Here is a 26776-nt window from a genome sequence, read left to right as displayed (position 1 = left end):
TTTTTTCCACACTGACAACTCAATGTGGACTCATCAATGATGCTCACATTGCCTTTAACTTCTAGAATTTTAATTTCCAAGGGCTTTTGAGGTCTGACTTTCAACAATTCCTCTGATTTTCTTGCACATTGATGTAAGATAACACAGAGAGCAAAATCCTGCTGAGTTCCCAATAACAGAATCCCATTTAGCCAGGAGCATTATTTGAATTCATGTGCTACAGCGTGTCAGCCTCAGCATAAAACAAATGGGATGACATGGTGCAGCAGGAATTCTGAAGGCCGTTAAAGACTGCTGGTGACTTTCCCAGGAACAGACACAAGACATCAGAACAGCTATTTTCCACCCAGCTCCCCGAGCCCTACAGGCTCATGCATCCAGCCAACAATGAGATCCAGCTGAAAGCACAGTCCCACACATTTACACTAGAACTGGGAGCACATGGGAACTCACAAGATTTTTTTCACATGAGTAAGATGCACAAGTTCATTTCCCGACACCTCGTGCACACATCAACCTGACTGATTCATCAGAGGCTCCCCGTGCCTGGCACCCAGCAGTTATTCCCAGGGATGCAGGGTCCCACATACCTGAAAGATTGAGGTCTGCCAGGACCACATTAGTCAGGAAGCCATGCATATCAAAGTGTATTCTCCCATTCTTCACACTGTCTGTAATGATAGACTTGACTGAGCCCAGGGCCAGCATACAGGCTTCATGTATTTTCCACCTGCAAAATAGTTCAGATGCCCTAAGCCTTTTCCTCCATCATCACTTAAGAAATAAATACATATTCTGAAGTGAAGTCACAAGTAATTCCTTGGTCTAAGCTACCACAACTATTTCCTTGATCCCAAACGAGAACTCAAAAAAGCTCTCAGAGATTAACATTCACAAACTTCCAGATGGGGGATTGGAAACTCCCCAGGATGGACAGCATTCTCAGTCACTTCCTAAAATATCGGTGGAATAGTTGTTACTTGTACCAATTTTGTTCTCATAATAAAAAAGAACCTCTTCCATGAAAGCTTGCATTGCAGCCATGCCTTCATAATTTATGTGCAGAAGCACTGGGATGCCCAGTACATGAAAGGTTTAAAAACATGTAATTTTGCATTAACATTTTGTTAATTATGATGATATAGAACTATGTGCAAATACACTTCTCCTTGTTATTTGTGAAGCCAAGAACCTTCTTTACAACTTCTCACAGCTGAGGCAGATGGGGACCTACTGTCTGATTTTGCAGCCACTCCATTGCTGCTCATTATCAGAGGGGCCACTCTGACACTAGCATTCAAAATAAACACAAACACTGAACCAATGCACTATAAAACCAGGAGAGAATCACTGTGGACCAGGTAACCAGGTAACTCCAGCAGTGGAGTTTTCTTCTTCTATCCCCAAATAACATTAAAAACTGCAACTCTGAAGTTCTAAAAATTGAACACAAACATACATCTGCATACAACACTGCCCTTCTTGACACCGAGTCAAAAAATAATTTACATATACATATATATACATTCCTGAAATTTTTATCCCAATTAACTGAACATGAATCATTGCAAATTTCTCTTCTGATTTTGTGTAAGTAATTATTGTTTCCCATAAGATGTTTAAAGGAACATAAAGCTCTGAAGGGAGGGAGTCTTGGCACAGATAGCTTGTGCTAGGAACTGCCCAAAGTACTCCACATGAAGATTTCATTATCTGGCACAAGAATTGCTGTACTTCTTTTTGCTTCTTCTAATCAGAGCTCTCCAATTCCACCTCTGCCCATCAGTAGCATTGTCACAAATGAAATCTGATTAAATCATGGTGCACCCAGTGCTGCCGGTGAGCCTGACGCCCACCCCAGCGCCGTCCCCTCGGCCCCAGCCCCTCACCAGTGCTCAGCGCCGCTGTTTTTAGCCTGCTCAGCTTCCTGCAAATGCCTCGTTGCTGCTGCAGCCAGAGCGGTTGCACTCTCATTCTGGAAATCAGCAGCCACAGCCTGTGCACAAGGAAATGATAGCACTCATTTGTATGGACAACAGTTGGCCTTTTCTCTAAATGCCCTTCCTGAAGGTAGGTTTGATACTTGTTATTACTATTTCAGTATCTAAACGTGGAAAACATTTCATACCAGCAGCAGATCCTGAGCAGCAATTCTCACTGTGTAGGAAAATGTATCATCATCTTCATCCTCCACAAACTGCTGCGGATTCGCAGTCCAAACTTTTATCTAGAGGAGACAAAAAGGAGAGGGCAGGTGAGAATTCAGGACCCCGTGGGTACAAGGCAGCTTTTCTGTTCCCTGCAACCTGCTTTGGAAAACTACTTTCAGAATTTTTCTCTGCCATAAGAAGTCTTCATCCTCAACTGATTTTTCTTCTATTCCATTGGAGAAACCTTTGAAAAGAAGAAACTCTCTTTGTTCTGAGCTCATCTTGCTCTTCTGCCCTTCATTTGAAATCAGAGTTTGACAGATCTAATGACTGACCTGGAATCAATGCTATGCAGCTTTATTTTTAGATGAGGAATGGGAGAAGCAGATAAATCTTTTAACAGAGTGCTTGTTTTTATGCATGTCTACCTAAACTAAAAGATGATGGTTGTCACACTTGAGAGGCCAGGAGCTATGCAGAATTACAGTACAAATTATTTCACCCTACTAGCACAACATTTTTTGCTCTCACAGAAAGCTGTTTATTCCTTTCAGCATGATAATCCTCATTTCCACAGCACAATGCATCATGGAAGAATGAAGGAAGAAAACCTGAAAGAGCTGAGGTTGTTCAGCCTGGAGAAGATTCCAGGAAGACCTTGTAATTGCCTTAAAAATAAAGCCCTTTTACCAAGGCCCTGGGACAAGGGGCAAAAAAATTAAACTGACAGATGGTAGGTTTAGATTACAGAAGAAATTCCCTACTGAGGGGGTGCTGAGACACCAGATATGTTGCCCAGAGAAGTTGTGAATGTCCCATCACTTAAAGTGTCCAAGGCCAGACTGGATGGGGCTTGGAGGAACCTGGGATAGTGGAATGTGACCCTGCCCAGTGTAAGGGGTGGAACAGGATGGGCTTTAAAGTCCCTTCTGACCTAAACCCTTCTGTGATCTGTGATTTATTGTCCACCTTGCACCATTTTGGAACCTCCTAAGTGCTGCCACAGCAAAGTGATGGAACAGCCTGTTAGACTACAGCAGCTCCCATGCATTTAAACTCTTCCCGGGACACTTGCTGGTTTAAATCTCTCATTTCCTTTGTTTCCTACACAACACAAACATGCTCACCTGCTCCTCTGTGATCTGCATGTAAAGCAGGATATAATAAATCAGGTCTGGTAGAGCCTTCTTCACTGTGCTCTTGAATTTGTTGTTTTCCAACAAGGCATGAACAAATTCAAATATGCTGAACACTAGATTTTCAAAGCCCAGAACTTCACCTGAACAAAGTGGAAAAAACAAGAAAGAACATGACTGAATATGCCAACATACAAAAAGGTACAAATGGATGTGAAAATAATTACAAACTGTTAGCTAGTCTGAGCAGATATTTATTCATTCTCCTGGACTAGCAAGTGCAGCAGCAACCCCAGGAGGATTTCTGACCTCATCACTTTCTGCTCTCTTCCCACCATACACTCCTCATAAAAATTTATCAACCTCAACCTAAAACCTATTTGATTTTCTTTTGTCCCATTACTTTTACCTCAAAACTGAACTCACTCCTTGAGCCATTAGAAAACTTAAATTGTGTGGCTTCATTGATCACAATCACACATAATTTGCAAAGAAGTGATGGACACCATTCTAACATGGTAAATGCACCTTTAGCACAATCTCCCACAGTGTTTCAGTCACTGTTTTGACAGCAATATTTAGGTAACTCCATTCCTCTTCAAATAGCAAAAGTGAAGTGCAAGTTCTTACCATCAGAATCCACAGGATCCTCCACCTCTTCTGTGTAATTTACTTCTGTTCTCACATAAGTGGATGGAGTTAAGAAAATGTTTTTTTCTAAAGAACAACATCTGTTTTGGAATTAATCTGTTCCTGTCTTAAAATTCCTGGTAACTTGGGAAGGTTTTGTTCTTTAAAAACCCTTTGATTTTGTGTAGAGTCCTGTGCTTCACAGAGACAACAACCCCAGGAGCTCCTGGCTTTGTGCATTGCCCAAGTTCCATGACCACTTTCCACAGACCACTCACACATCACTTCAGCACATCTTTCATATTATTTGATTAACTTATATCAAACTCACCAAGGTAACCCAAAACTTCATTTATGTTAACTTTGCAAGAACAGAATCCCCCAGACAGACTCTTTTCAGAGGATGTGAGCTAATTCAACACCTCAGTGCTGCCCAAGGATGAGGAGCCACCCTATGCTCCCACATCCAACCTGCTTCCTGCCAAGCTTCTCCACGAGCACCTGCCCTTGGAAATGGCAGAAAACTAACCTGGGGGAAAGAAGGAAGGGGTTTTCTTTGGGGATGGTGAACTGAAGATCCAACAAATACCAGAGCAAACACAAGGAAAAAAAGAACAAGACTCTCCCCTTTTTTGTGAACAAAAGCCCATTTTGTGAGCTCAGGTACCAGCAGGACCGTAGTGGGAATCAAGACAGGAGAGGGAAAAATATACCATCAAAAATCCAACAAACAGCTCCTTGTATTTTCACAGATTCACAAAATGGTTGGGTTGGAAGGGATCTTAAAGACCATGTAGTTCCAACCCCCCTGCAATGGGTAGGGACATCTTCCACTGTATTTTAATAGGGGTGTGAAAAAACAATATGGAGAGATTTGAGTTGTCAGTTTTCAAGTACTGGGCAATGCACCCACAGACCACTCTGACACAGCTGGGTGTGCAGTGGAGCACTGACTGAAAATTCAAACGGCGAATCAGCCTCTGCAGCAAGTGCAATCAGCCATTAGTTCTGCTGCAGCATGGGGTACTGCTTGTTCTCCTTCTTCTGAAGCCTTTACACTGTGACCAGCATCTTTTTAAGAAGACAATTTTTACCAAAAAGTACCAGAAACAATGCAGAGCTCATGATGGCAGTTCTACAGGGCGCATGCATCAACCAGCATACATTGCAAGCTAAAGAAACTTAACGGAGCCTCCGGAAGTAACAGACAGATGCCATTTTGTCTGGCAGGGCAGAGCACTCCATGTATTGTGCCTCTCCAGCAGTCAGGTCATTAGTGGGTATGAGACTTTGTCTCGTTCGATTCCAGTTAAATCCCTTCACTACCAAGGATATAAAGCAGCACTTTCCGTCAGGGTGTTCCAGACGATGGGCAGGATCTGCTGCATTGATGAAATCATGTGCTTTGGGTAGTTCTTCACAAGTGCTGTCACAGCCTGGAACCAAAAAGAATATCAGCCAAAAGTGAAACTGGGAAAACCATCAACACACTCAAATCACAGGCTGCTGTTTCATTAACAACTGAGATCCTCCAAAGTCTTCCTGTCACTGAGATTGCCTCTCACTCCTGACTGCACAGTCCCCTCTCTTGCTCAAACACTGACCAACACACATCTCTTGGTGTTTCCTCTTTTGCAGGGAAGCAAAAGGATGTGGCACTCTGGAGTGAAGACAATGCCATAACACAATGGTAAGACAATCACTCAAATCCACAGCACAACATAGTGCAGCACTGTCTGGACACAATTATCCTGGAAGTGTCTTGTCCCAGATAATGAACTCTAATGTCATGTAAAACCAGACTATTGCCCATTTTCCACACTTCTACCCATGCAAGCAGTAAATCCATTGCACACCCAGGGAGTAGCTGGAGAAGCAAACACCCACAGGAGATGGATCAATTCCCTTCCCATTCTGGCTGTACCAGCCCAGCACAGGGGCTGCTTTGGGAGCAGCTTAGCAGCTCCACAGGGGATTGTGCCTGGACTTTCATGGAGCTGATCATCCTGACTTAGGGGAGCCCTTCCACTGACACTTGCCAAAAGCCTTTTGGGACCGTACAGGAGTGAGAGAGCTCACACTCCCCCCTCTCCTCCCCAGGGACACAGCTCCACCTGTGTCACACTTGTTACAGAACAGCTCCTCACAAACTGCCTGAGAGGCGGCTGCTCCCAGACACATGGATGTCAGTTTGTTTGTGCTTACCCATGTCCTGGGTTGAAGTATATTCTATCACCATCTTCATGAACTGTTGAAACCAGGTGAGGCAGTGCTCCCTGCCTCCTCCACTCTGGCTTATCTTCTGTTAATGGGCCATCAGCACCTTTGCTACACAGCTCACAGATAACCCCCTCCTGGACTACCTCCTGTTAATGGGCCCATCAGGCCTTATCACATGACTCACCATCCCATTGTGGGATGCTCCGCCCAGAGGGAGAAACCAAACATTCCAGCCTGGATATAAGCTGAGACTCTGAACACCAGAGGGGCACTTACCCACTGGATTCCCAGAGGACCCGAGCTACCAGACCTTTCTACAGGATCACTGCTTCAGGAAGACCACCTCATCTGGACTGCTTCCATCACTACGCTCAGGTTGTATTCTGACTCTGTCAGTGGTCTTTTGTATTATTGCATCGATTTTATTTTACTTTCTTTCCTTTTTTTTTTTTCCTATTAAATTGTATCTCTGACTTGGAGCCTCTCATTTGTTTTGCCTTCAAACTACTACAACCCAATACAAACCACTCTGTGAAGTTTGTTTGTTTGCAGCAGTGGGTACATTAATAGAAACAAAAAAACCAGTAATTCACCTTCCAGGAAAACAACTGCAATCTAATATCATGATGTGCAGGCATCAGGAATAACCCAGATATGTGGGTTTGGGAATGAGTCTGGCAGGTGCTAGAAGGAAGCATTACAGAAAAGACCTGCTGAAGTGTCTGGGGAAAAAAATTACGCAGGTGCTGGCAAAGGATGTGAACCTGATCTTCAGGACTGCAGCACACTCAACACCTTGCCTAGGGCCACAGGAGCATCCAAACAGACTTGCTCCATAAGCCACTGCATATGAACCCTATGTAAATGTTTCTAAGCTCTACGCCCAACCAACTCTGCAGGAAGCGCTGTTGGAGTGCTAAGGGATTTCTTCAAGTCAATGGTTCTGTGGCGGTAACAATAGAAGGCTGCATTTGCAAGGTCACCACAGTCCTGCAGAGCAAGTCATTAAAAATCAGAGCACTCTCCTGTCAGATGTTGTATTTCAACCCCTAGCCCCTCATTCTGCCAATTCCCACTGCTTGTCTGAATTCAAAGAACTGCTTCACAGATCCTCTGCCAATCCCCACGTGTTGCTCCACCACCTATTAATCCTTCAAGAAAGCCCTTATCCTTCTCTCTTCAGAGCACTGCTCCTTCAAGTCACTCTATCAAGGCCTTTTATTGCTTCTCTTCCTGATTGCATCTTTAAACAGAGAAGGAATCCCTAAATTTTTGGATAAAAAGCTTAAGAAATACTTAGAGAGCACACTAAAGCTGACTGTCAGAGTTCAGCAGAGGCAGGTGAAGTACCTTGTTCATAAACTTGGGAAGCTTGCCACAAGACACAGATACCACCTCATCTTCCATCCAAGGACAAAAAGGTTATGATTAATTATTTTTTCTAGCTAGTTATTTGTTCCAGCATCAAGAAAAATGTAAGCATAACTTCTCTGACCCACAGGTGTTGAACAACTACTAAGCACAAATGAAGAAGCACAACAGCAAGGCTGCAAGATTGTGTTAATTGGTGTTCCTGATATATTACCGCGCACTAAGTACACCATTGTATTCCAATTTGTATCCCATTGTTGTGAAATTTACCTTAAAACTGTCACCTGTCATGTTTAATCACTTTGTTTCTCTGAAAACAATCAATAGTAGCATGTTCAACACCGGAATTAGGATTCAAGAACTGCACAGTTGCAGCTCATCCATCCTTAGAGACACCAATTTAATTCATGCTGAACTATCAAACACAAGAATAAATTACACCATGGGTATTTCCTTCTAGTCCTCACACTTGATGGTATTTTTGTTGTGGCCAAACCTCCCATCTCCTCCAAGGATAAAAGGCCCTGTTTTCCTGCTGATAACTGCTTAAAAACTTGTAACTGTATTGGGAACAACTTGGGACACATTAACCCACAGTGGTTCCCCATGAAGTGATCCAAACTAGTCACTCCCCTAACCAGGATAACTGTCCCAGGGGATCAGGCAGATGTGCACACTTCAATAGCATTCCTTAAAGCTTCTGCCACTATCCTGCAGAACACTCTGACATGAGCAGCACAACAGTTTAGGTCAGGGCTGCCTCTAACTTCCATCAAGAACTTCATGAACCTTGGAGTACAAAGCCCTCAAGTGACAGAGAAGGAAAAAAAAGTCCTCCTGTCATTTGCCGCACAGCACTTCATTAAGGGAAAGAAGATGAGATTGAGTCTGCATCTGGTTGAAAATGTGCTATAAAAAAGTCTCAGTTGCCTCTTCCATTGCATCAGCTTTTCAAGGAGTTCCTGTAATGACCTCATCTGTAGAGCTGGTTTAAATAATCCCCTTAGATTTCTTACTTCTGCATTACAATGACTATAAAATCCACTTCTCTGGAAGAGAAGGCAATTCACAGGTCTTTCACCTGAATCCCTTTTTCCTCAGAAAATTGCTGTCATCAGCTTAGAAACCCAAAGTGACAAAACCATGAATTGCCTTAAGTCACCAGCCAGAAGACTCATCTCTTCAAAAAGAGCCTCCTACAAACCACTTGTCAGCAGCAGATCTGAATTTACTGTTTAAATCCACAATGATTCTCTGCTGCCATCGATGCCACCCAACACCCAGCAGTGTATTCACATCCAAATCCTCTTGTGCTGTACCTCCCCTGCAGAGGCCAAAGACAGAGGCCCTCACACAGCTAAGGAGCAGAGCAAGAACATGGTGACATTTTCTCAGAGACTTTCCCAGCCTGACACATTGTTCAAGAACCCCCTGGTGGGACCCGTGCTGACATACCCATGCAAACAGCCCAATGCCAGAAAACACTCACTTAAAAAAACACAAAAGGCTGCAGAATACATGGATGTAATGAGAACAGAACTGGTCTGGCCTGGTTTAGAGTGAAGCCATCAGTTACAACTGCTTTCTGTGGAGGCTGAAAAATACCAGTACTCATTAACAATCCAAATGTGAGTATCTGGAGTAAGAGATCCAAACACTCTTGAGCTGCAGCCTGTTCTAACCAAGATGATACCCTGCAGCGTTCCTTTCATGCTGCTGTTGCCGTATATCACTGCCCCAGGAATCCCAGTGCATAGGCAACAGAAAGGAAAAAAAAACCACAAGAGATACTCAACAAAACCTGCTAATATCCTTCCCCAAACTCCTTTTCAGTAGTGCTGCACAGCAAGAACAGCTCCAGTTGTTCCTAGAGTATGAGACCTGCAGCCCCTCACTGAGAAGCCACAGGATGCCCAGACCAGGTACTGCTGCCTTGAACAGGACAGAGACAAGTTCCACAACACAGAGCTCAGGAACTGCTGGTTTGTGTAACACAACAGCACCCTCCCATCATGTATTTTCATTATTTCAGCACAAAGTTGGTCATCCTGAAAAACTTTTGACACTTGTCTTCAGTAACTCCCTTATTGCTTTCTTTAGGGAACTGAATGGGCCTCAGTGCCCAACCTCAGAAACCTGTACACTGACCTGAGTGTTGCTCACCCCAACACACAGGCAGGGAAATGAAAGATCTGGATTTAATCCTGCAACTGATGCTTTTGGCTCCTTGCTCTCCCATGCTGCAGGCACCACTCCCAGTGCCTCCCAAGCTGTTACAGGAGTCTGCACTGGCTCTCGTCCCCATGCACACAGAGCTCTCCAATCCAATCTCCTTTCTCCAGGAAACCAGGACAGTACAAAGACCTTCCAACTCTCTTTCTGAGATCATTTAGCACTAAAGAGCAGGCAAGTTCCAGAAAATCACCTGCACTTAATAATCTTTTACAACTTCACTGCAGCAGAATTCTGCAGCACCTTTAAAAAAGATTGGTATTTAACTACAGATTATGGTGTCCAAGACATACCCAAGATACATTAGATCAGAAATGACAAGGACAGATGGTCCTATGGACCAGATTCCTATGGATCATTTTACAGAGAGATCCTCATGGATCTCATTATAGGTATCTTCAGTACAGGCGAACAATTTATTTCACTGTGGATGGTGCTGCGAGCCAAAAGCCTTCACTGCTCATACCATGAGCAATATTAGGAGATATGCCACTTGAGTTTGCTTTCCAGCACATCTGAGTGTGTTGGTATTCAACTCTTTCTCCACTTAATCAGCCCTAAGTGACTCACCTTTAAAACTTCCATCTTGAACCCACTGTCCGATGTTGGTCCATCAGGCATCTGCAGGGCCTGCACAAAGGCTTCTGTGAACTGCTGCACCACAGGAAAAATCAGGACCTTGGCAGCACCCTGGTTACAGACAGTGCAAGCACAGCTGAATACCAGATACAGAACCCCCACATCTGACAGGTAAAGAACAAGAAGCAACAGCAATTGCATTTTTTGGTACAAAAGAGAAACGCATGGCAACTGCAGAATATTGCAAAGTCACGTGAAAGCTGTTTCAGACATCACTTGGGCTCTCTGTGTTAGGAACTAAGCTCAGATGAATCCCACTCTTCAGAACCCCACAGCACAGGTTGCCACAAAACACACGCATCCAACTCATTACTTTGGAGTCTCAAGAGAGATCCAGACAATCCAGTCTGGAGAGCCCCAGAAGAGTGCTCACCCCCTCCTAGAGAGGCATTTCATGTGATGAGCTGAATCCTGCCCTGCACCCCAGCACCCCCAGGCTACAAAACCAACCTGGGGTGGCTCCATCATACACACAATTACTCCAAACCCTGCGGCTGGCATTTATCTCCCTGCAGAGCCTCCACCCCCCAAACCAAACAAGCTGAATATCAACAGCTGGCCTGAAGATTAACAGGATGATTCTTCCTAGGAAAATTCAGCAAGTATTTTTCCAGATGTCAGAGCACTCCATAAGCAGTCCTTGGCAGAGCAAGTAATACAGGACCAAAATAATTTTATTGAGATTATTCCTCATAACTCCACAGCCAGGACAGTGAAGTCCTATGTTTAAATCAATTATGAAATTCCATTTACAAAAAGATTCCCTTCTTCTAAGTAAAATTGCAATAGAAAAGGTTTAATACTCAATGTAAAGGACACTTTCAGCCATTCTCCAGAATAAGAGTGAGGACCTACTACTATCTATTGGATACCAGTACCAGGTGCACCATACAGTGCATGAATAACCTTGTCAAGGCAGTATAGATACAGTGTAATTACCAGAACTTTCCAGAAGTCTGCACTGGATTGCTCCCTGTGCAAACAGGGAGGGAACAGCACACTGAGCCACTCAGCAGTGACCAGCCACTAGACTCAGAGTCACCCTTCCCTACCCTTACACCCCAAAAAGTCAAAAATAACTATTTATTGTCTGAGAGGGCTGGAAAAGCCACTTGTCAAAAGCCATTTAAAATGCAGATGTGCTCAGTTAGAGCCAGACAGGAAACTCATGCATAAAGCTGCTTGACCACTGTGTTTGTTTCTTAACAGCTCTTCTTCCAAAACTGGGCTGGGTTTGGCTTCCCCCACCCCCCACAAGGCCAAGGCACCTCCTGAAGCACGGGTGAAGCTCCAGGAGCCTGGAACCAAAGCCTCGCCCAAGGGTCTGCTGTCACCCAGGTACCCAAGGCCTGGCAGGTGATGGGACACATGGTTTCCCTGAAGGCTGAAAGCTAAGCCAGGCATTTCCAAACAAAGGGATGATACTCCATCTCCTCCCCATGCTGACTCCTCCCTTTCCTGAGCTCTTACAAACATGTCTGTTGATAAACAATAAAATAACCCTAATTATGGAAACCGAGTCCCACTATCAAGGCATGCATGTAAAGCAGGGAGTCAGCCACTTTACATGTATTAAATTACAGCCTCTTCCCCCGAATTCCAGCTGACACAGTATGTAATTTTCCAGTGTTTCATTTCCATATTAACAATTATTTAGAACCTCACTCAGTTTGAATTCAAAGTATCTTATAGGTCAAGTTAAATTCTTGCCTTTTCCAACTCCTCCATGTTACAGATCATGTGCGCACACGTTGTAAATATCTCCACTGCGCGTGACCTCGTGCGAATCCCATACACCTAGAGAAGAGTTAAACATCAGGAACACAACATTCTTCTTACACAAGATACTTCCTTTAATTATCTTTTAATTGTATTTCATTTTTGCTTTAGCTTTATTCTCTTATTTTATTATTGGCTTCAACTTTTCTGTTGAAACATTAGCTGCCATCATCAAGAAAATCCTTTAAGTCTAAGTCATATACAGGATGACTTAACCATTAAATCAGGAGTTTCTCTGTTCCAAGAAACATTCCCACTAATTTCATCCAGTACCAACCTTCCTGTGAAGATCATACCTCTGCCATTGTGAAAATTTTATACATCTCTGGAAGAATAACCGGAGCTACAAGTGGCATCTGTATGTCTGTCACTTCTCGGGTAAATTCTAAAAAATGGAAAAGGAAGAGAAGTACTTGTAAGAAATCCAATTTGTAGGGAGCAGCAAAAATAGAACCGTTGGGAAACACTAAGTGCATTGGAACATGTTGATTTGCACTTCACTAGACTAGGGTCATCTGATCTACCAGAGGCAATCCTCAAAGGCAAGCAGAAAAATATCACAATAGAAACTGCAGGTATCTGGAAAGCAGGGTGTTACAATCCAAGTCCCTGCTGAGCTTTAACCTGCAGCTCAGCACCTCCTTCCCCAGCCCTCATGACACCTGCTGAGCACACGATTCCACAGCCAGAGACAGGCACCGGGCCCAGGGGAAGAGAGGAAGAAAATTCCAATTTCTTCAGTTTGGATGAAACATGACAGAATAGCGGCACAAGGAAAAGCCTCAAGAGCTTCCTAGAGCAGCTTGCCCAGCCACACACCTGTGAGCACTCTCATGGCGCCGTGCACTGCGTTGACATCCCCGCTGACCAGCATCTCCATGAGGAGGTTGAAGAGCTCGGGCCAGGCCTCGGGCCAGTCCCAGTGGGCAATAGCGGACACGGCGTAGGCCACGCTCGAGCGCACCTTGCTGATGGACTCCCTCAGCCCGTTGGGCAGCAGCTCCCTGATCGCAACTTTTGCCTGCAGAAAACAACAGCATTTAGAGTAGATCCACAGCCCTGGCATAATCTAATGGAGAAAATCTACAGCTATGACTGTATCCTGATATTGGTTCAATATTGGTTTTACAAAACGAACATCCAGGAGACAAAAACACTACTGCACGCTACACCCCGTAATTTTTTAGGGAAAACTGCATGGTGTGTTTTAACATCATCTCACAGCATCAGACAAGCACAGAGTAAATAGCTCACAGCTGCAGCTACACAGGATGTACAGATCTACATGGAAAACATCCAGAGTTAGCTGAGATAAATTCCAGCTCCAGTGTCAGGGACTATGTTTGCTTACTTTGGAAGGTTTCAGTAAACAAGAACAGTCACCCAGCCCTGAAGGGACAGGAAAAAATAAAAGCCACTTCTGGGGCATAATTCAAGCAATTATCTCTGGATGGGATGAATCATACTCCAGATACGAAAGATGCTCCAGTCAACAGTCAGAGTGGAAAGGGCTGGAATCTCCGGCCATCCTAGCTGTTAAATACTCCTGCTGAACAGGTTCTTAACGAAACCCAGCAGCTTTAAACTAAAATCTGTCATGGGAAAATAACTTTTAAGTCCCAAGACGTATAACAAAAGATTCAGCAAATCTCAAAAAAAGGAGTGCCAGAATCAGTATTCATGAAACTTAAGTAGCAGCTTTTCTTCTAGTCTTGTTCTGAGAGTAGCAGGAGCATTGTGGCTGAACTTTCCCTACAGAAAGCAGCCCAAGCTTCTCAAGCCCAGTGGTGTTTTAAGCAACTGAAAACAGATTTCTGAAGTGGAAAATGTCAAAAAACCTTAACTGAAGCCATTAATCCTCCAAATTCACAAGGGCATTGGTACTTCTTTAACTGCCTACAGAATTAATATTCTTGATGGATAAAGTGTTTCAAACAGGATAACATGAAACCAAGTCTTACCCGTTCTGTGGTCTCTGGAGGTCTAAACTTTTCAGACTGAGAGCACCAGTGAGTTTCCACATACTGTTTCAGAATAACAGACGCCAGCTGTATCAGGAGAGAGGTCAGGAATCAGGGACATATCCTGGTGCAAGGATCACTCCTGACCCATTTGCTCAGCCTCCTGTCCCATCATGCTTCTTTTACAGGGGCATCAGGACTTGCCAAAAATGCAAAAAATCCATGAAATGGACCACAAAGTTACTGCAGTAAAAAGAACTGCTGGATATCCACTGAGCAGCAATGGCCTGCACAGCACTGACCCAAGGCAGCAGCTCTAGAAAGGCACGAGATACAGGTCACAAAGTAATTAAAGAAATACAGAATCAAAACTTACTTTCCAAGGAGGAAAACACCCACAGAAAAAGCTTCTGCAAAGAGAAGCCACACTTTTGCTTGCTGATGTCAACCACCCACCTCCTAAGTTGTGTCCATTTCCAGTACAGTATTGTCTCAGCACCAGGTTTATAAAGTCCAAAAAATTTTTTTTCAAAAATATAAGAGTGTAACACCTGAACAGTGTTGAAAGAAAGGCTCTAGAGAAACGTAAAACAAAGTGGAGAAACAGTAACAGAAAGCTACTCCAAATTTTTCACCTGAAAACATAGAAGAATATTTTAAAACCCAAGGAAATTTCCATCAAAATTCTTTCTGCAGTTCAGGCAAACTCACCTGCCGGATGGCCAGAGCTCCCTGAGGATCCACAGTCAGTTCTGCTAAATGAACACCAAATTCTGCAAGGAAAAAAAAACAAATATTGATATTGTAACCTTTATTGCCACACAGCAAAAGTCATCAAGATTTTTGGAGAAGGACCTCATACCAATTGACTGACTCATACGCAGGAAGGAGAAGGCAATTCCAAAGCACAGCTACTCAAATAAATCATGAGCATTAATTCTCCCCTGTGCTCTTCACAAAAACTTCATCTATTGTCTTGGCATCTAATTTTCTTCTCTCATGGGCAGAAAATTTTGCAATGCAGGCTAATAACAAACAAATTATTTAAACTTTAAATACATATATAAAAATCTTACCTACAATGTAAAATCATCACTCCAGTTCCTACAGGAGAGATGCATGGAAAAGATCCAGGATGGAGCAAAACAGCAGCAGGCTGGCAGCCAGCAGTCCCTTTTTGGACAGCCTGGGTTAATCCACAGGGATGTGCGGGTATGACTGCCCAGGACACACCAAACACCTTCCCAAGCAAACCCTGCCCAGCACAGTGACACCAGCACTGCCTGGACAATCCTTGGGGCTGCGAGACCTTCTCCTGCAAAGAATCTCTCCAGGAAAACCAAGAGCTTCTTGTGGCTTCTTGCCAAGCAAGCTCCATGACAAAGGCAGAATTCAAACACTTGTAACAATTCTATTGATGCTGAGCTTAGGAAATAAAAGCCAGGAAGAGCAGCTCTTCTGGTATGGTAAATCCACACATAAATTTGCTTAAAATTGTAATTTTAAGTTCCAAGCAGCTGATAACTGTCCTAAATACTTCACTTAATTTCACTGGTCTGCTTAAGAAACACATTTGTGCCGTTTTATGTTGCTCTAACTTTGCCTGCTTTTCAGTGTTTGCATTTTGTTCTCACGCAGCTTCAAGAAAACAATGTATATTTTTAGAATTTATCTTTTTGTTTACATATTTCTCCTCTGGGAGGAGAAAGGTGACTGATGGTGGTCTTCACCAATGAGGTCAAAGACGTGGCAACCTATGTAGCCAATCTTGTGCCTTCTGAAAGAATTGTATGTAAGATGGAGTCAGAAAATTAAAGACAGAACTTTCCTGCTGACCCTCCGGCTGCCTGCGTCATTCCCTCGTGTCCCAAAGTGTGACAGTTATGCCCTGGGGTCCTGTCAGCACACCCTGCCTCCTGAAGACAGGCTAAAGGTGCTGACAGCATCCCTGACAAAAACAGACTGAAAATTCTTCTCAAAAGGAGTTCTTTGACTTCCCTCAGCAGCACATCTGAGTGCTCCACAAATGGTTATTGAGCGTCTCCTGATACCCACCCCACTGCTAAGAGGCTTTTCTGGGCTGGCAGATAATTGCCTCTCCCCAGCACACACTGAACATACCCAGTTCCTTTACCCTTTCTTCACATATCATGCATTTAAAAAAGAGGAAAATAACCCTCTTATCCCAGCTGTGAAAGCAGGGAGCCTCATTCCAAGATGTACTTAACATAATACTTCTCTTAAGTGAAGCAGTCATTATTCTATGTGCTATCTGCGATTTCCATGCTCAAGTGTGGCATTGCATTTCAGCCTCATCATTAAAGGGTAAGTTGGAAGGGTATAAAGAGTATAAATGGAAAGCTAGAAAGGGTAAAAATAGGTATAAAAGAAGCCAGAGTAACTGCAACAGCTTCACACAGCTACAATTCAGTATTCTAGTTCACAATTCTTAATTTGTTTACGTGTATGAACTGGATGTATTCTCTCTGCAAACAGTCCTCTGCCTGTGATTTATAATATTTAGTTTCTCCATTTTCCAACACCTTAGTTCTGCTCCCCAGGCAGACTGCAGTGCCATCACTGGGACACCAGAGATACTCACTGCTGCAGTGACCAAGAGTTCTGTCATAAAAATCCCCTTGGGTGTGGCAGTAAGTCACTGACAACCCCCTCCTCCCCCACCCAGGTTTTCAGCCTGATGTACTGCTTAAAAATATTACAAAACTATATCTTCTTAACTGATAAATTACCATTGCAGCAAATTCCTATCAGGAATCCTGCCCAATTCAGATCACTCATACCCAGCACGTGTTTAAGCAATAAGCCAGCTCTCCTGTCAAACCAAAATCAGATGGATTTATCAAGAACAGATCACATAAAACAATACTAGTTGTGTAGCAACTATTTATCCTATTGTTATAGACACTGACAAGCTGTTTAATGAGCTGCTCTGAGAATCTTTTCAGGGACTGCTATTACACTGACCCTTGTACAGCTCACTGGCTCCTCTTTTCTCAAAGGGTTGGTTTATGGTTGGGTTTTTTCCCAGTTGGCTGGAAACTTTCGTCTTTATCATGGGTAAATGCAGTTCAAATGGACCTTGATAGGCAATTCCTCCCCTTATATTTTGTAGATTTGAGATATCAGAAATACCAAGTCTTCTCCCCGAGATAAAGTCTGTAAACCTCAAAGATCAGAAGCTTTTAATGAAGGGCCTGGCATAGAGCACTTAGTAAACACATTTTCTCCCAGCTCTGCTTCTCTTCTTCATTAACCGCAATATTAATTAAATCAAACTCTCCTCTTTCACAACAAGCTCTATCTACCATGTGACCAGTTTATGTAACCTCTTTGCCCCCAACATTTTAGTGAAACTAAGCAAAAAACCCCAAAATTAATAGTAAGCAAGGAGGGAATAAATGAGCAGAAGTTTCTATCTGCACCTATGTGCCTAGTTGAAGCGGGTCAGTACTGATGAAGTCAGCTCAGCACATGCATGCAGAGCTGGCTTAGGAGCTGTTAAAGGTTCGTTGTCCCTGCTGAGGGCAGAGACAGGGTGAGGTGGAGGAAAGGGCTGCAGCCAGTCTGGTGAGTCCAGGCGGCCCCCTGGCCACTGACACTCCAAACTAGGGCAGCACTTGGTCCGCAGAGGCTGGATCTCACCACCACCACAGCAGCACCAGAAACTGACTTTCCTTTACCTTGCCCACCCTTGTCCATCGTGGTCCTCAGCCACACAGGCACAGATGTTTTCCATGGGACTGGCTTTCAATAACAACATCATAAGGCAACTTGGGTTGAAAGGGACCTCGGGAGGTCACCCAGTCCAATCTCCTGCTCACAGCAGAGTCAGCCACAAGATTAGACCAGCACAGAATAGGATGAGGATCTGCAGACAGACTAAGAGGAAACATCAAGCAAGAATCTAATGCTTAACCAGTGTTCTGACACTCTACACACACACTGCTTTGAGGAACTTCTTCATCCTCCATCATGATGCTCTAGAACTGCTCCAAAAGCACTCCTTTTGTTAGCACACCTCTAAAACTGCATTCATATTTTCCTGATTTCTCAGCAAGAGACAGAAAGATTGAGGTCACACTTCTCCAGCAGCTGGGCTGGTTTTAAGTACCTCCTTTGAAATTCCTTCTTTACAACTTCTCTCTACACTCAACATAATTGCAGCATTTCACAGAGCAAACACTGGTGTTTGCTGCTGTGAATAACCTTTCTTCCGGACTGACAGGATCCTATGTTGCAATGTGGCCATTTCTTGTTTCAACTTCCCCGTTACAAATCAGTTCAACGTTAAAGTTTACTCCTGTTATGAATTCAGCTCAATCCACCCACAGGCCTTCCACTCATTTCTGCCCATCACTCACTCTACTACAATTCAAGTTACAGCCAAAAGAGCACCACACAACCACATGTTGTGGTCATGTCTTTATATTCCCCAGAATCTCTCCTTCCAAACAATGCTTGGGATTATGGCATAAAATTATGTATTCACAGAGTACCTGATGCAACACTGAAATCCCTCCTGAAGCCATATTAAAGCAGTTCTGTTGGGAAGGAGCTGACCATAAGCAAAGACATGCTGAACCAGGGAAGCACAAGTGATGCAATATGTTTTGTGCCATTATGGCAGCTGTAGGTGTTCTGGTACAAACGGACAGCAAACTCTATCATGAAAATACCATCAGAGAAACAACAAGCTTTAAAGCACCGTGCTGAGCTACCTGCTCTGGAAGAGGAGACAGTGAAAGAACATTTACAAGATCCATAAAGCCAAGCTTCCATGCTGAAATCACATTCAGCTCAAAGCACTGGTTGTCTCCTAGACAGGACCAGTCTCAAACAAGATGGACAAGAGGATCAGCATGCCCAGACTGACACAAGAGTCAATCTGCCAGGGTCAGCACCATCTTCACAGCCACCTGCACGTCTCAGCTTTTGGCAACAAACAACCTTGTAAAGGACTGAGCTGAAGGCACCTTTTCAGACACAGGGTGTCACAAACCGTGCTGAAGATGGCCTTATGATGCCTTTCTACCTGCAAAAAGGACACACAGAAACACATAAGGCAGACAGGCAAAAGAAAGGCAATTCTCCAGCCTGGAGCCATTCATCTCTCACCACATTTCCAGAGCACAAGAGCAGACAGTTCAGAAACTAAATACTGTCATCATAAAACATCAAACCTGGTATCTAACCTGGACTGCAGGGAGCAGTGTTTTCTAGCTGTCTGAGAAGCCGCCATCAAACCTCCTTATCCACATAATTCAGAGGACTGTGTGGCAGACACTGCTCCACTCCAAAGGGCGGAAGCCATTCAACAGAGTTGGACTGGATGATCCTTGTGGGTCCATTCCAACTTAGAACAGTCTGTGATTCTCAGCAGTCTGAGCCCTCCTGCTGGGTATGAACTTCCCTCCGAGTGCCACTGCCCTGCTCTGACATTCCTGGAGATGACTTGGGCTCCACACATGTTCCCCAATACAGTAAGGCCTAGAGGAAGAGATCATTTTTCCACATTAGGTAATTATCCTCAGGTCATATGACAGTACTCAGGCAGTAGTGCACACCATTGGGGTGGTGCGTGGTGCTACCTGGATGGACCAGATAACGAGAACAGAAGCCCCAGCTCACCAGCAACATGATGATACCACAGTCAAGACGAGTTAGACACACAGCAGCACCACCCCACAGCTGCAGCTCATTTCTCTGCCTTCCCCCTGCAGTCTCAGGCATTGCTTATATTTATGTTCCACTAAAATCTAGAGACAACAAAGGTCACCAGGTGAATTCTCCTCTTTCCAGAGACCGACAGTAAAGCATCTCCCATCCCCAAGCTGCCCCAAGCGGTGCCTGTTTCCTCAGGAGAAGGAAGTTGCAGAAGAAGGTGAGAGGTGAGTTGCTGAGACATGTCTGGCAGTTGCCAAAGGGTGACACGACAGGAAGAAACTGCTACCATGTCCTTAATCCAGAGGAGACATCCCATATTCCTCCAGAGAACACGTATGGGGTCAGACAGGAGACTCCCCTTGAACAGTTCAGCCTGTTCCAGAGGCTTATACAGTGCACTGCTACTCATCTCCTTGCACAAGCACTGGCCAGATCCACTGTCAACCTGCTTCAGGTAGCTCAGCTGCGTCCTCTGAACACCTGAACCATCCTGACGTGGCTAAATCCTGCCTGGAAGAGAGGGCAGCACACACCACACAGGAGAGCCAACAGCTGCATTGGCTTAACCACATTATACAACCCAATCTGTGAGCAGCTTAGAAAAAGAGGTGGGGGCAGAGCAATGCTGCCCCAACACTCCCTAGGAAATGCTGGCATTAGGAACCTCCTGAAGTGGGTGTTACATCCAACCACTGTGCTCAACGGTTCTTGATGAGGTTTTTCCTCCAGAAATGTTAAATCATTTTAAAACCATTTCTACTTCTAACATCCAGCAGCAATGAATTCCACAGCTTGCACACTGGGGCAACAGCCTAATTCTGCCTGTTTCAGATTCATTTCCCCTGACAGCCCAGGATATTCCACGATTCTGTGATCTCAGCTTTATGAGAAGTCACAAGCAATCCCTCCTAACTCATCTTCTCTGTAGCTTATTATTTCAGGGCCTCCATCTCTGCTAACCCTTTCCCAGGCAGAAAAGCCAATGGTCCTTTGAAAAAACAAGCTTTTCCACACCTCTGCGAGTGTCTGTGCTGCCTTTTTGCTGCCCTGCTTGATCCCTGCCAAAGCAGCAGGCCAGTAATGCACGCAGCACTGGCATGAGGAATTTATGTCGGCTTTGTTCTCTATTCCCTCCTTAACGGTCCATTTGGCTTTTTGGAGCATGACAGAGCAGCGATTGGCTATTTTCAGGGAACTCTCCGCACGGACAATGGGATTTCTTCTCCCAAGGACAATAGTTAGGACCGCCCATAACTTTTTAGGGCATTATCTGGACTGTCTCCCCTCCCCCAACACTACTCTGCTGACCAACACTGACTAGCTTCAGTGTCTGCATTCAACCCACCTTGTGAAATCATCCTGTAATTTGTGCCACTGATTCTCACTCTGGCCAGACTGAGCAGCACTGTCAGCAACTTTGTCCCACCACTATTCACTCCGTTCCACATCATTTCCAGATGTGCTGAGCAGCTCAGCTTCACCTGGGACTCTGGACCCTGCTAGTCAAGAGCTGTGCTCAGCAGCTCAGTTTCTGCAAAAAGTTTCAGCAAGTGAACTTCCTAGCAGCTTTTTGGGAGTCCCAGCACTCCTACAAACAATTCTTCTGCCACAACAACTTCATGCGCCTGTCTCTTCTCACCCCAACTGCTGAATTTTAACCATAACAGGCAGTGCAAAACCCACACCCACTCCCCTGTACCAGCCCCTGCTGCTCCTTGCCTTGGAGCCCTCACTAAAGCCCGTCCCATGTTTACCAGCTTAATGCTTAGCTGGTCCCTAAGTGGCGAGTTTTACAGCCCAGCTTTTGCAGAGTAATTGAATGTTTGAGTCCCTCTAAACTCTGGGAGATCCATTCTTTATCATTTGCTGTTTATGGCAAACTGGTGAGTGGACCTGCTTCTGCACGGGCTTCAATGTGACATGGATTGCCCAGCACGTCTCCTGCAGAGGCTCCTCACTGTCACAAGTCAACATCAGCACAAGGAATGTGGCTCCTCTGCAGTCCTTCTGCACTGAATGGACCTTCCCAAGTCATCCCTGACTTTGAACACCTCTGAAAGGTGCAGAGGTGTACAAAGCCTCTGCAACATTTGAAAGCATTTTAAGTTTTTATGACTTTAACTAGTTCTTTCTCAATCTTTTTTTGCCCTACTTTCTTTTGTTTTCCATTAAAAGTGCCAACATTGTGCTCCTTCCTACTCCTTCGCTTCTACTTCAGCATCTTCTTCATGCCGCCTAATGATACATTCTTGGCTCTTTTTAAGTATTTGTGACACACCTGATCTACATTTCTCTACCTCAATAATATGGTGCTGGCACACACCCGATTCCTGTAGCTCCTCCTTTTGGTTTTTGCAAGCTTCTCCTTACCAAAGACAGCACAGAATGGAGAATATAGCTTATTCTTCCTATGCTGCTTGACTAATACAAGAGAGGAGGAATCAAAGGTGTGCAAAATAATTCCCTGAAAGAGACCTCGAGAGGTTTCCAGTCAATCCCCCATGATCAAAGCAGAATCTGCAGCATTAGACCAGGGTGCTCAGATTTCCTAGGCAGGTCTTGGAGATATTCAGGGATGGAAACGACACAGCTTTTACAGACAATCTGCTTAAAAACTCCTTAAATCCAGTTGGAACCTCTTGTTTCGAGTTTGCGCCCATTTATCCCTCATCCTCTCCCACCTCAGTGTCCCGACAATCTCCTCATAACTACCAGAAGCTGCTGTCAGACCCACCCCCAAAACCCTCTTGCTTCCGCAGTGGAAAACCCCTCAACCCCAGCACGCCTCACGCGCTGAGTGCTGCAATTCCCCCACCCAACCCACGAGCCTTTGCTGAACTCACTCCCCTCTGTTGCTGTGTCCCATCATGGGGGTGGGAGCAAAACCGCCCAGGTATTCCAGGCGTGGTCTAACCACTGACCAGAGAGGGCTGATCACTGCCTGTGACCCTGCTCAGACAGCCCGGCAGGCGGCCTCCAGGGCACACAGCTGCCCCGTCCACTGGCACTTCCTGGCCCTTAGTCCCAAAGCTGTTCCCGGCCAGGCAGTGCCTGACCCACATCCCAGCACTGGGATGCCCCAGGAGCAGAACGTGCCTTCTGTCTGGCCTTGCTGAATTCCTCTGGCTCTGTTCCTGCAGGGCTCTCAGGACAGCAGCTCTGCCCTCAGGACATCAACTGCCTCCCCTCCAGTTTGGTGTCACTTGCAAACTGCTTGTGCAGGTGTTCCACAGCCTCCTCCAGGTCACAGGGACAGATCCTGCACCAGACCTCAGAGTTCCAGCCCTACAACAGCAGAGAAGTATCGGGGACTTGAGCAGATTTGGAAAACCATGACAGAATAGAAGGGCAGATTACTCCATTCCTCTTACCCCAATACCCACTAAATGCAATTCTGCAATCCTGGGCTTTCAAAGGTACCTCAGGGACATCCATTGCCTAGAACTTCAGAAAACATTCCTCTCAGGAAATTCATCACCCAAACAGACTATGGAAAGTTCAGACTCTTTAGGGAGAAGCTGCCAGTGAAGTAGTAGCTGTGAAGGCCAAGGCTCTATGGTCAGTGAACCTCCCAGCACTTCCAGACTTGTGCTGCTGCAATGTCATCAAACTACTCAATAAGACTCCAAGAGCTGTGGGAGCAACACACAGAATTCCTGGTAATGCCAGGAAGAGCTAAGCTGAGTGTGGTACAAGCACATTAAGGGAATGCACAACAACAAACATTTTATCAAACAGTCTGCCTGCCTTCACTCCCAGAGCAGCAAAATCACAACACCACTCTTGACCCTGTCTCACCTTTACACCTTCCCTCTTTGTACCACAACCTGCCTCTGGTAACACTTCTGAGCTGAAGTTCAGGAGCAGAAAGAGTTCACAAAACGCTTCACCAAACACCTTCAAAATAGTGCAATCAGACTAAAGGTAAGGCAAAATTTCCAGGAGGGTCCACAACCAACCAGCCCATCAAGCTGCCAGGCCACAGACAAAACTTCAGGCCTGGGGTTGCAGTGCTGCACTCTTCAGCTCCCATCACAGCAGATCATCTGCAAATCTTCCTGTGGTTTCTACAAACTGCAGTCATTTGGGCTGAAGCAAAATAAAATGTTAGCATTCATAGGTTTTTAAATGGATCTTCCACACAGAAAAAGCAGCCAGTGCATGAACTAACATAGTGCCACCAGAAGAAGGCCAAAGAGTAATGGAATGATTAGAGACACTGCTTGAACTTGGGGTGCTTGTTAATTTAAAATCTCTCTTTCCAAACCCATAAACAAGTTGGCATCCAGCTCCACCGTCCTGCTTGACCTCAGCTTTCCATAACAGACACTGGAGTTTCACACTGGATGAGGGCACAGCTACATCCCGACCACCCCAAACCTCAAACACACCATGTACAGATGTACAGATGTACCTGCAGGACATGGGCACACACCAGGACACACATCCGGAGGGGAAGAGGATCCCTGTGGGAGCAGGGCAGGGTCTACAAATGAAAAGGCTCTCCACGACCCTCGTGTGACCAACCCTGAGGACTCCAGCTGAGGTGGAACAGGGAACCCAGAGCAACAGCCCTGCTGCTTCAGCACCCCGGGCCCTCCACGTCCTACCCGCGGTGAGCTCAGAGCGCTCCTCGGAGGCCAGATCTCACACAGCCCCGGCAGAGCCCTCCAGCCGCCCCGGGCAGAGCAGTGCCCGAACAGCCCCGCCGGGACCCCGCCGCAGGCGGTTCCAGCCCGTCCCTCCGGGCGCCCGGCGCTGCGCCGGGCCAGGGGCTGCTCCGGAGAATCACAACGAGCTCCTGGAGCGGGCCAGACATGATGAGGGGTCTGGGGCATCTCTCCGGTGAGCACAGACTGTGGGAGCTGGGCTTGTTTTACCTGGAGAAGACTGAGAAGGAAATCTCAGCAATGCACACAAGTACCTCCACGGCGGGTGCCAAGAGGTTGGTGCCAGACTCTTTTCAGTAGTGTCCAGGGACAGGACAAGGAGCAATGGCCATAAACTGTACCACAAGAAGTTCCAACTCAACATGAGGAAGACCTCTTTACATTCAGGGAGGCAGAGCGCTGGAACAGGTGCCCAGGGAGGACGCTCTCTGGAGACATTCCAACCGCACCGGGACGTGTCCCTGTGTCACCCGCTCCAGGGGACCCTGCCTGGGCAGGCGCTTGGCCTGAACGGTCTCCAAAGGTCCCTTTCAGCCCCAACTATTCTGTGATTCCGTGAGAGACATCGAACGCACACCGACAGCCGGCAGGAAACCAGCCACGGCCGCCTGCTCCCGCCGGCCCGAGCGACGAGGCTGGAAGTTTCGGCCGAGGCCAGGGCGCAGCCATGAGGCGCCGGTACCGGGGATCGCTGCGGCGGCGGCCTGGAGTCCCCCCATCCCCTCAGCGCGGCCCTCACTCACCCTCCGTCACCTCCAGCACCTTCACCTGCTCCTCCGCAGCGGCTCGCACCGCCTGCACCGGGCACAGGATCCCCGTCAGCGTCTCCACCAGCGCCTCCTTCAGCCCCTGCGCCACCGGCCCCGCTCCGGGCCCGCCGCCGCCTCCCGCCATCGCCGCCCCCTCCGCGGGCCGCGCGCGCCAAACGCACCGCGCGCCGGGAGGCGGGGCCGGGCCGGCCCCCGCGCACAGCGCCCCCTGGCGGCGCGGCGGACCGCGGCCGTGCCGGCTCGGTGGCAGCCCGGGCAGCGCCGGGGGTGAGCCGCACGACGGGGTGACAAGGGACCCCGCGGGCAGGACTGCGCTCCTCTGGGACACACCTCCTTGTTGTAGTTCTGGGGATCGGCGCTGCCCAGTGCAGCCCCCGCGCAGGGGCAGGGGCTGTTCGCCATCAAAGCCTCCCGCCCATTTCCAGGAGGGTCCGAAAGGAGGGGCTGTGCCGGAGAACTCACCGGCACGGAACGTGAGAGACCTGGCTCAGGCTGGGGAAACCCGTCCAGAAAATGCGACGCTCCCGGCAGGACCCTGGACAGCCCACGGGCCGGACCGGACAGCAGGATCAACGTGCTGGAACTGGACTGCTGATTGATTGATTGACTGATTACTCTCTCCCCCTCTCTTTTCTTCACCTCTTCCTTTCTCTTTTCCCTTTCCTCCTACCCCTTTATCCAAACCCCACTGCCATGAGCTTATATAGTAGATCTGGGATTAACACAGCAATTTCCATGACAAGTGTGTGACTTACTAATAAAACTGATTTTTTTGTGGACGCTCTGACTTTTGTCCTTTTCCACCAGGAGCATCTAGGGATCCTGGGATTGTTTTTGTAGCAGAAGAAGGGCACATTTCAGCCAGACTGGGCCCTGCCCTGAGTGGCAGAGGCAGGGAGTTCATGCCATCCCTCTGTCGTTGCTGGCCCCAGAGAGGTCTCTGGAAGGGGAATATTTTATGTTTCTCTCTTGTTCTTCCCAAAATGCTGCTTCTGCTGCAGGAATAAATACATGTTTATATAAATGTAACTTCTGCAAGCTCAGGGTCATCCCTCATCTCTGCACTGTCCCAGGATTTTGGCTTAGTGGAAAACACAAGTGAGCTGCTGCTGTTGCTGCACCAAAATCAGTGAGGCAGGAAGGTCCAGATCTCTTCTCCCAGGAAACAAGGGACAGGACAAGAAGCAGCAGCCTCGAGTTGCTCCAGGGGAGGTTCAGGTTGAGTATGAGGGGAAAATTTCTTCCCCAAAGGGTGGCCAGGTCCTGGCACAGGCTGCCCAGGGCAGTGGTGGAGTTACCAATCCTGGAAGTGTTCCAAATCTGTGTGGGTGAAGCACCCAGGGACATGGTTTAGTGGGGAACATGGGGGCTCACCCAGTTCTGGGGGAACGATTGGACTCAATGGTCTTGGAGGGCTTTTCCAACCCTTTTGAGTCTCTGATTCTCTGATTCCATCACACCAGGCTATCACCGGCTCTCAGTGCCAGCATCAGATCTGAGACATCTCCGCAGGTATCTGTTAGGAGGGGACAA

The 26776-nt window shown here is 46.4% G+C and overlaps 1 protein-coding gene across 1 annotated transcript in view; it reads right to left on the bottom strand.

Annotated features, from left to right (window-relative positions):
* The window catches only part of IPO9 (importin 9), a 39636-nt gene extending 14265 nt beyond the window's left edge, over positions 1 to 25371 (bottom strand). Inside the window, exons 1-13 of the mRNA XM_066203874.1 lie at positions 25217 to 25371; positions 14830 to 14891; positions 14119 to 14205; positions 12977 to 13178; positions 12454 to 12542; positions 12089 to 12175; positions 10310 to 10429; positions 5252 to 5352; positions 3917 to 3975; positions 3278 to 3429; positions 2129 to 2227; positions 1890 to 1996; positions 591 to 730 (exon numbers count right to left, since the gene is read on the bottom strand). Of these exons, the coding sequence (XP_066059971.1) occupies positions 591 to 730; positions 1890 to 1996; positions 2129 to 2227; positions 3278 to 3429; positions 3917 to 3975; positions 5252 to 5352; positions 10310 to 10429; positions 12089 to 12175; positions 12454 to 12542; positions 12977 to 13178; positions 14119 to 14205; positions 14830 to 14891; positions 25217 to 25367 (1456 nt within the window). The 5' untranslated portion in view covers positions 25368 to 25371. The remainder of the gene's footprint in view (positions 1 to 590; positions 731 to 1889; positions 1997 to 2128; positions 2228 to 3277; positions 3430 to 3916; positions 3976 to 5251; positions 5353 to 10309; positions 10430 to 12088; positions 12176 to 12453; positions 12543 to 12976; positions 13179 to 14118; positions 14206 to 14829; positions 14892 to 25216) is intronic.
* Positions 25372 to 26776: the final 1405 nt, after the last annotated feature.

The sequence above is a fragment of the Chamaea fasciata genome, unplaced genomic scaffold, assembly GCF_029207755.1.
Source record: "Chamaea fasciata isolate MVZ Bird 193981 ecotype frontalis unplaced genomic scaffold, bChaFas1.0.hap1 SCAF_25, whole genome shotgun sequence".
Lineage (NCBI taxonomy): Eukaryota > Metazoa > Chordata > Aves > Passeriformes > Sylviidae > Chamaea > Chamaea fasciata.
This window is presented reverse-complemented; position numbering and strand designations above follow the sequence as displayed.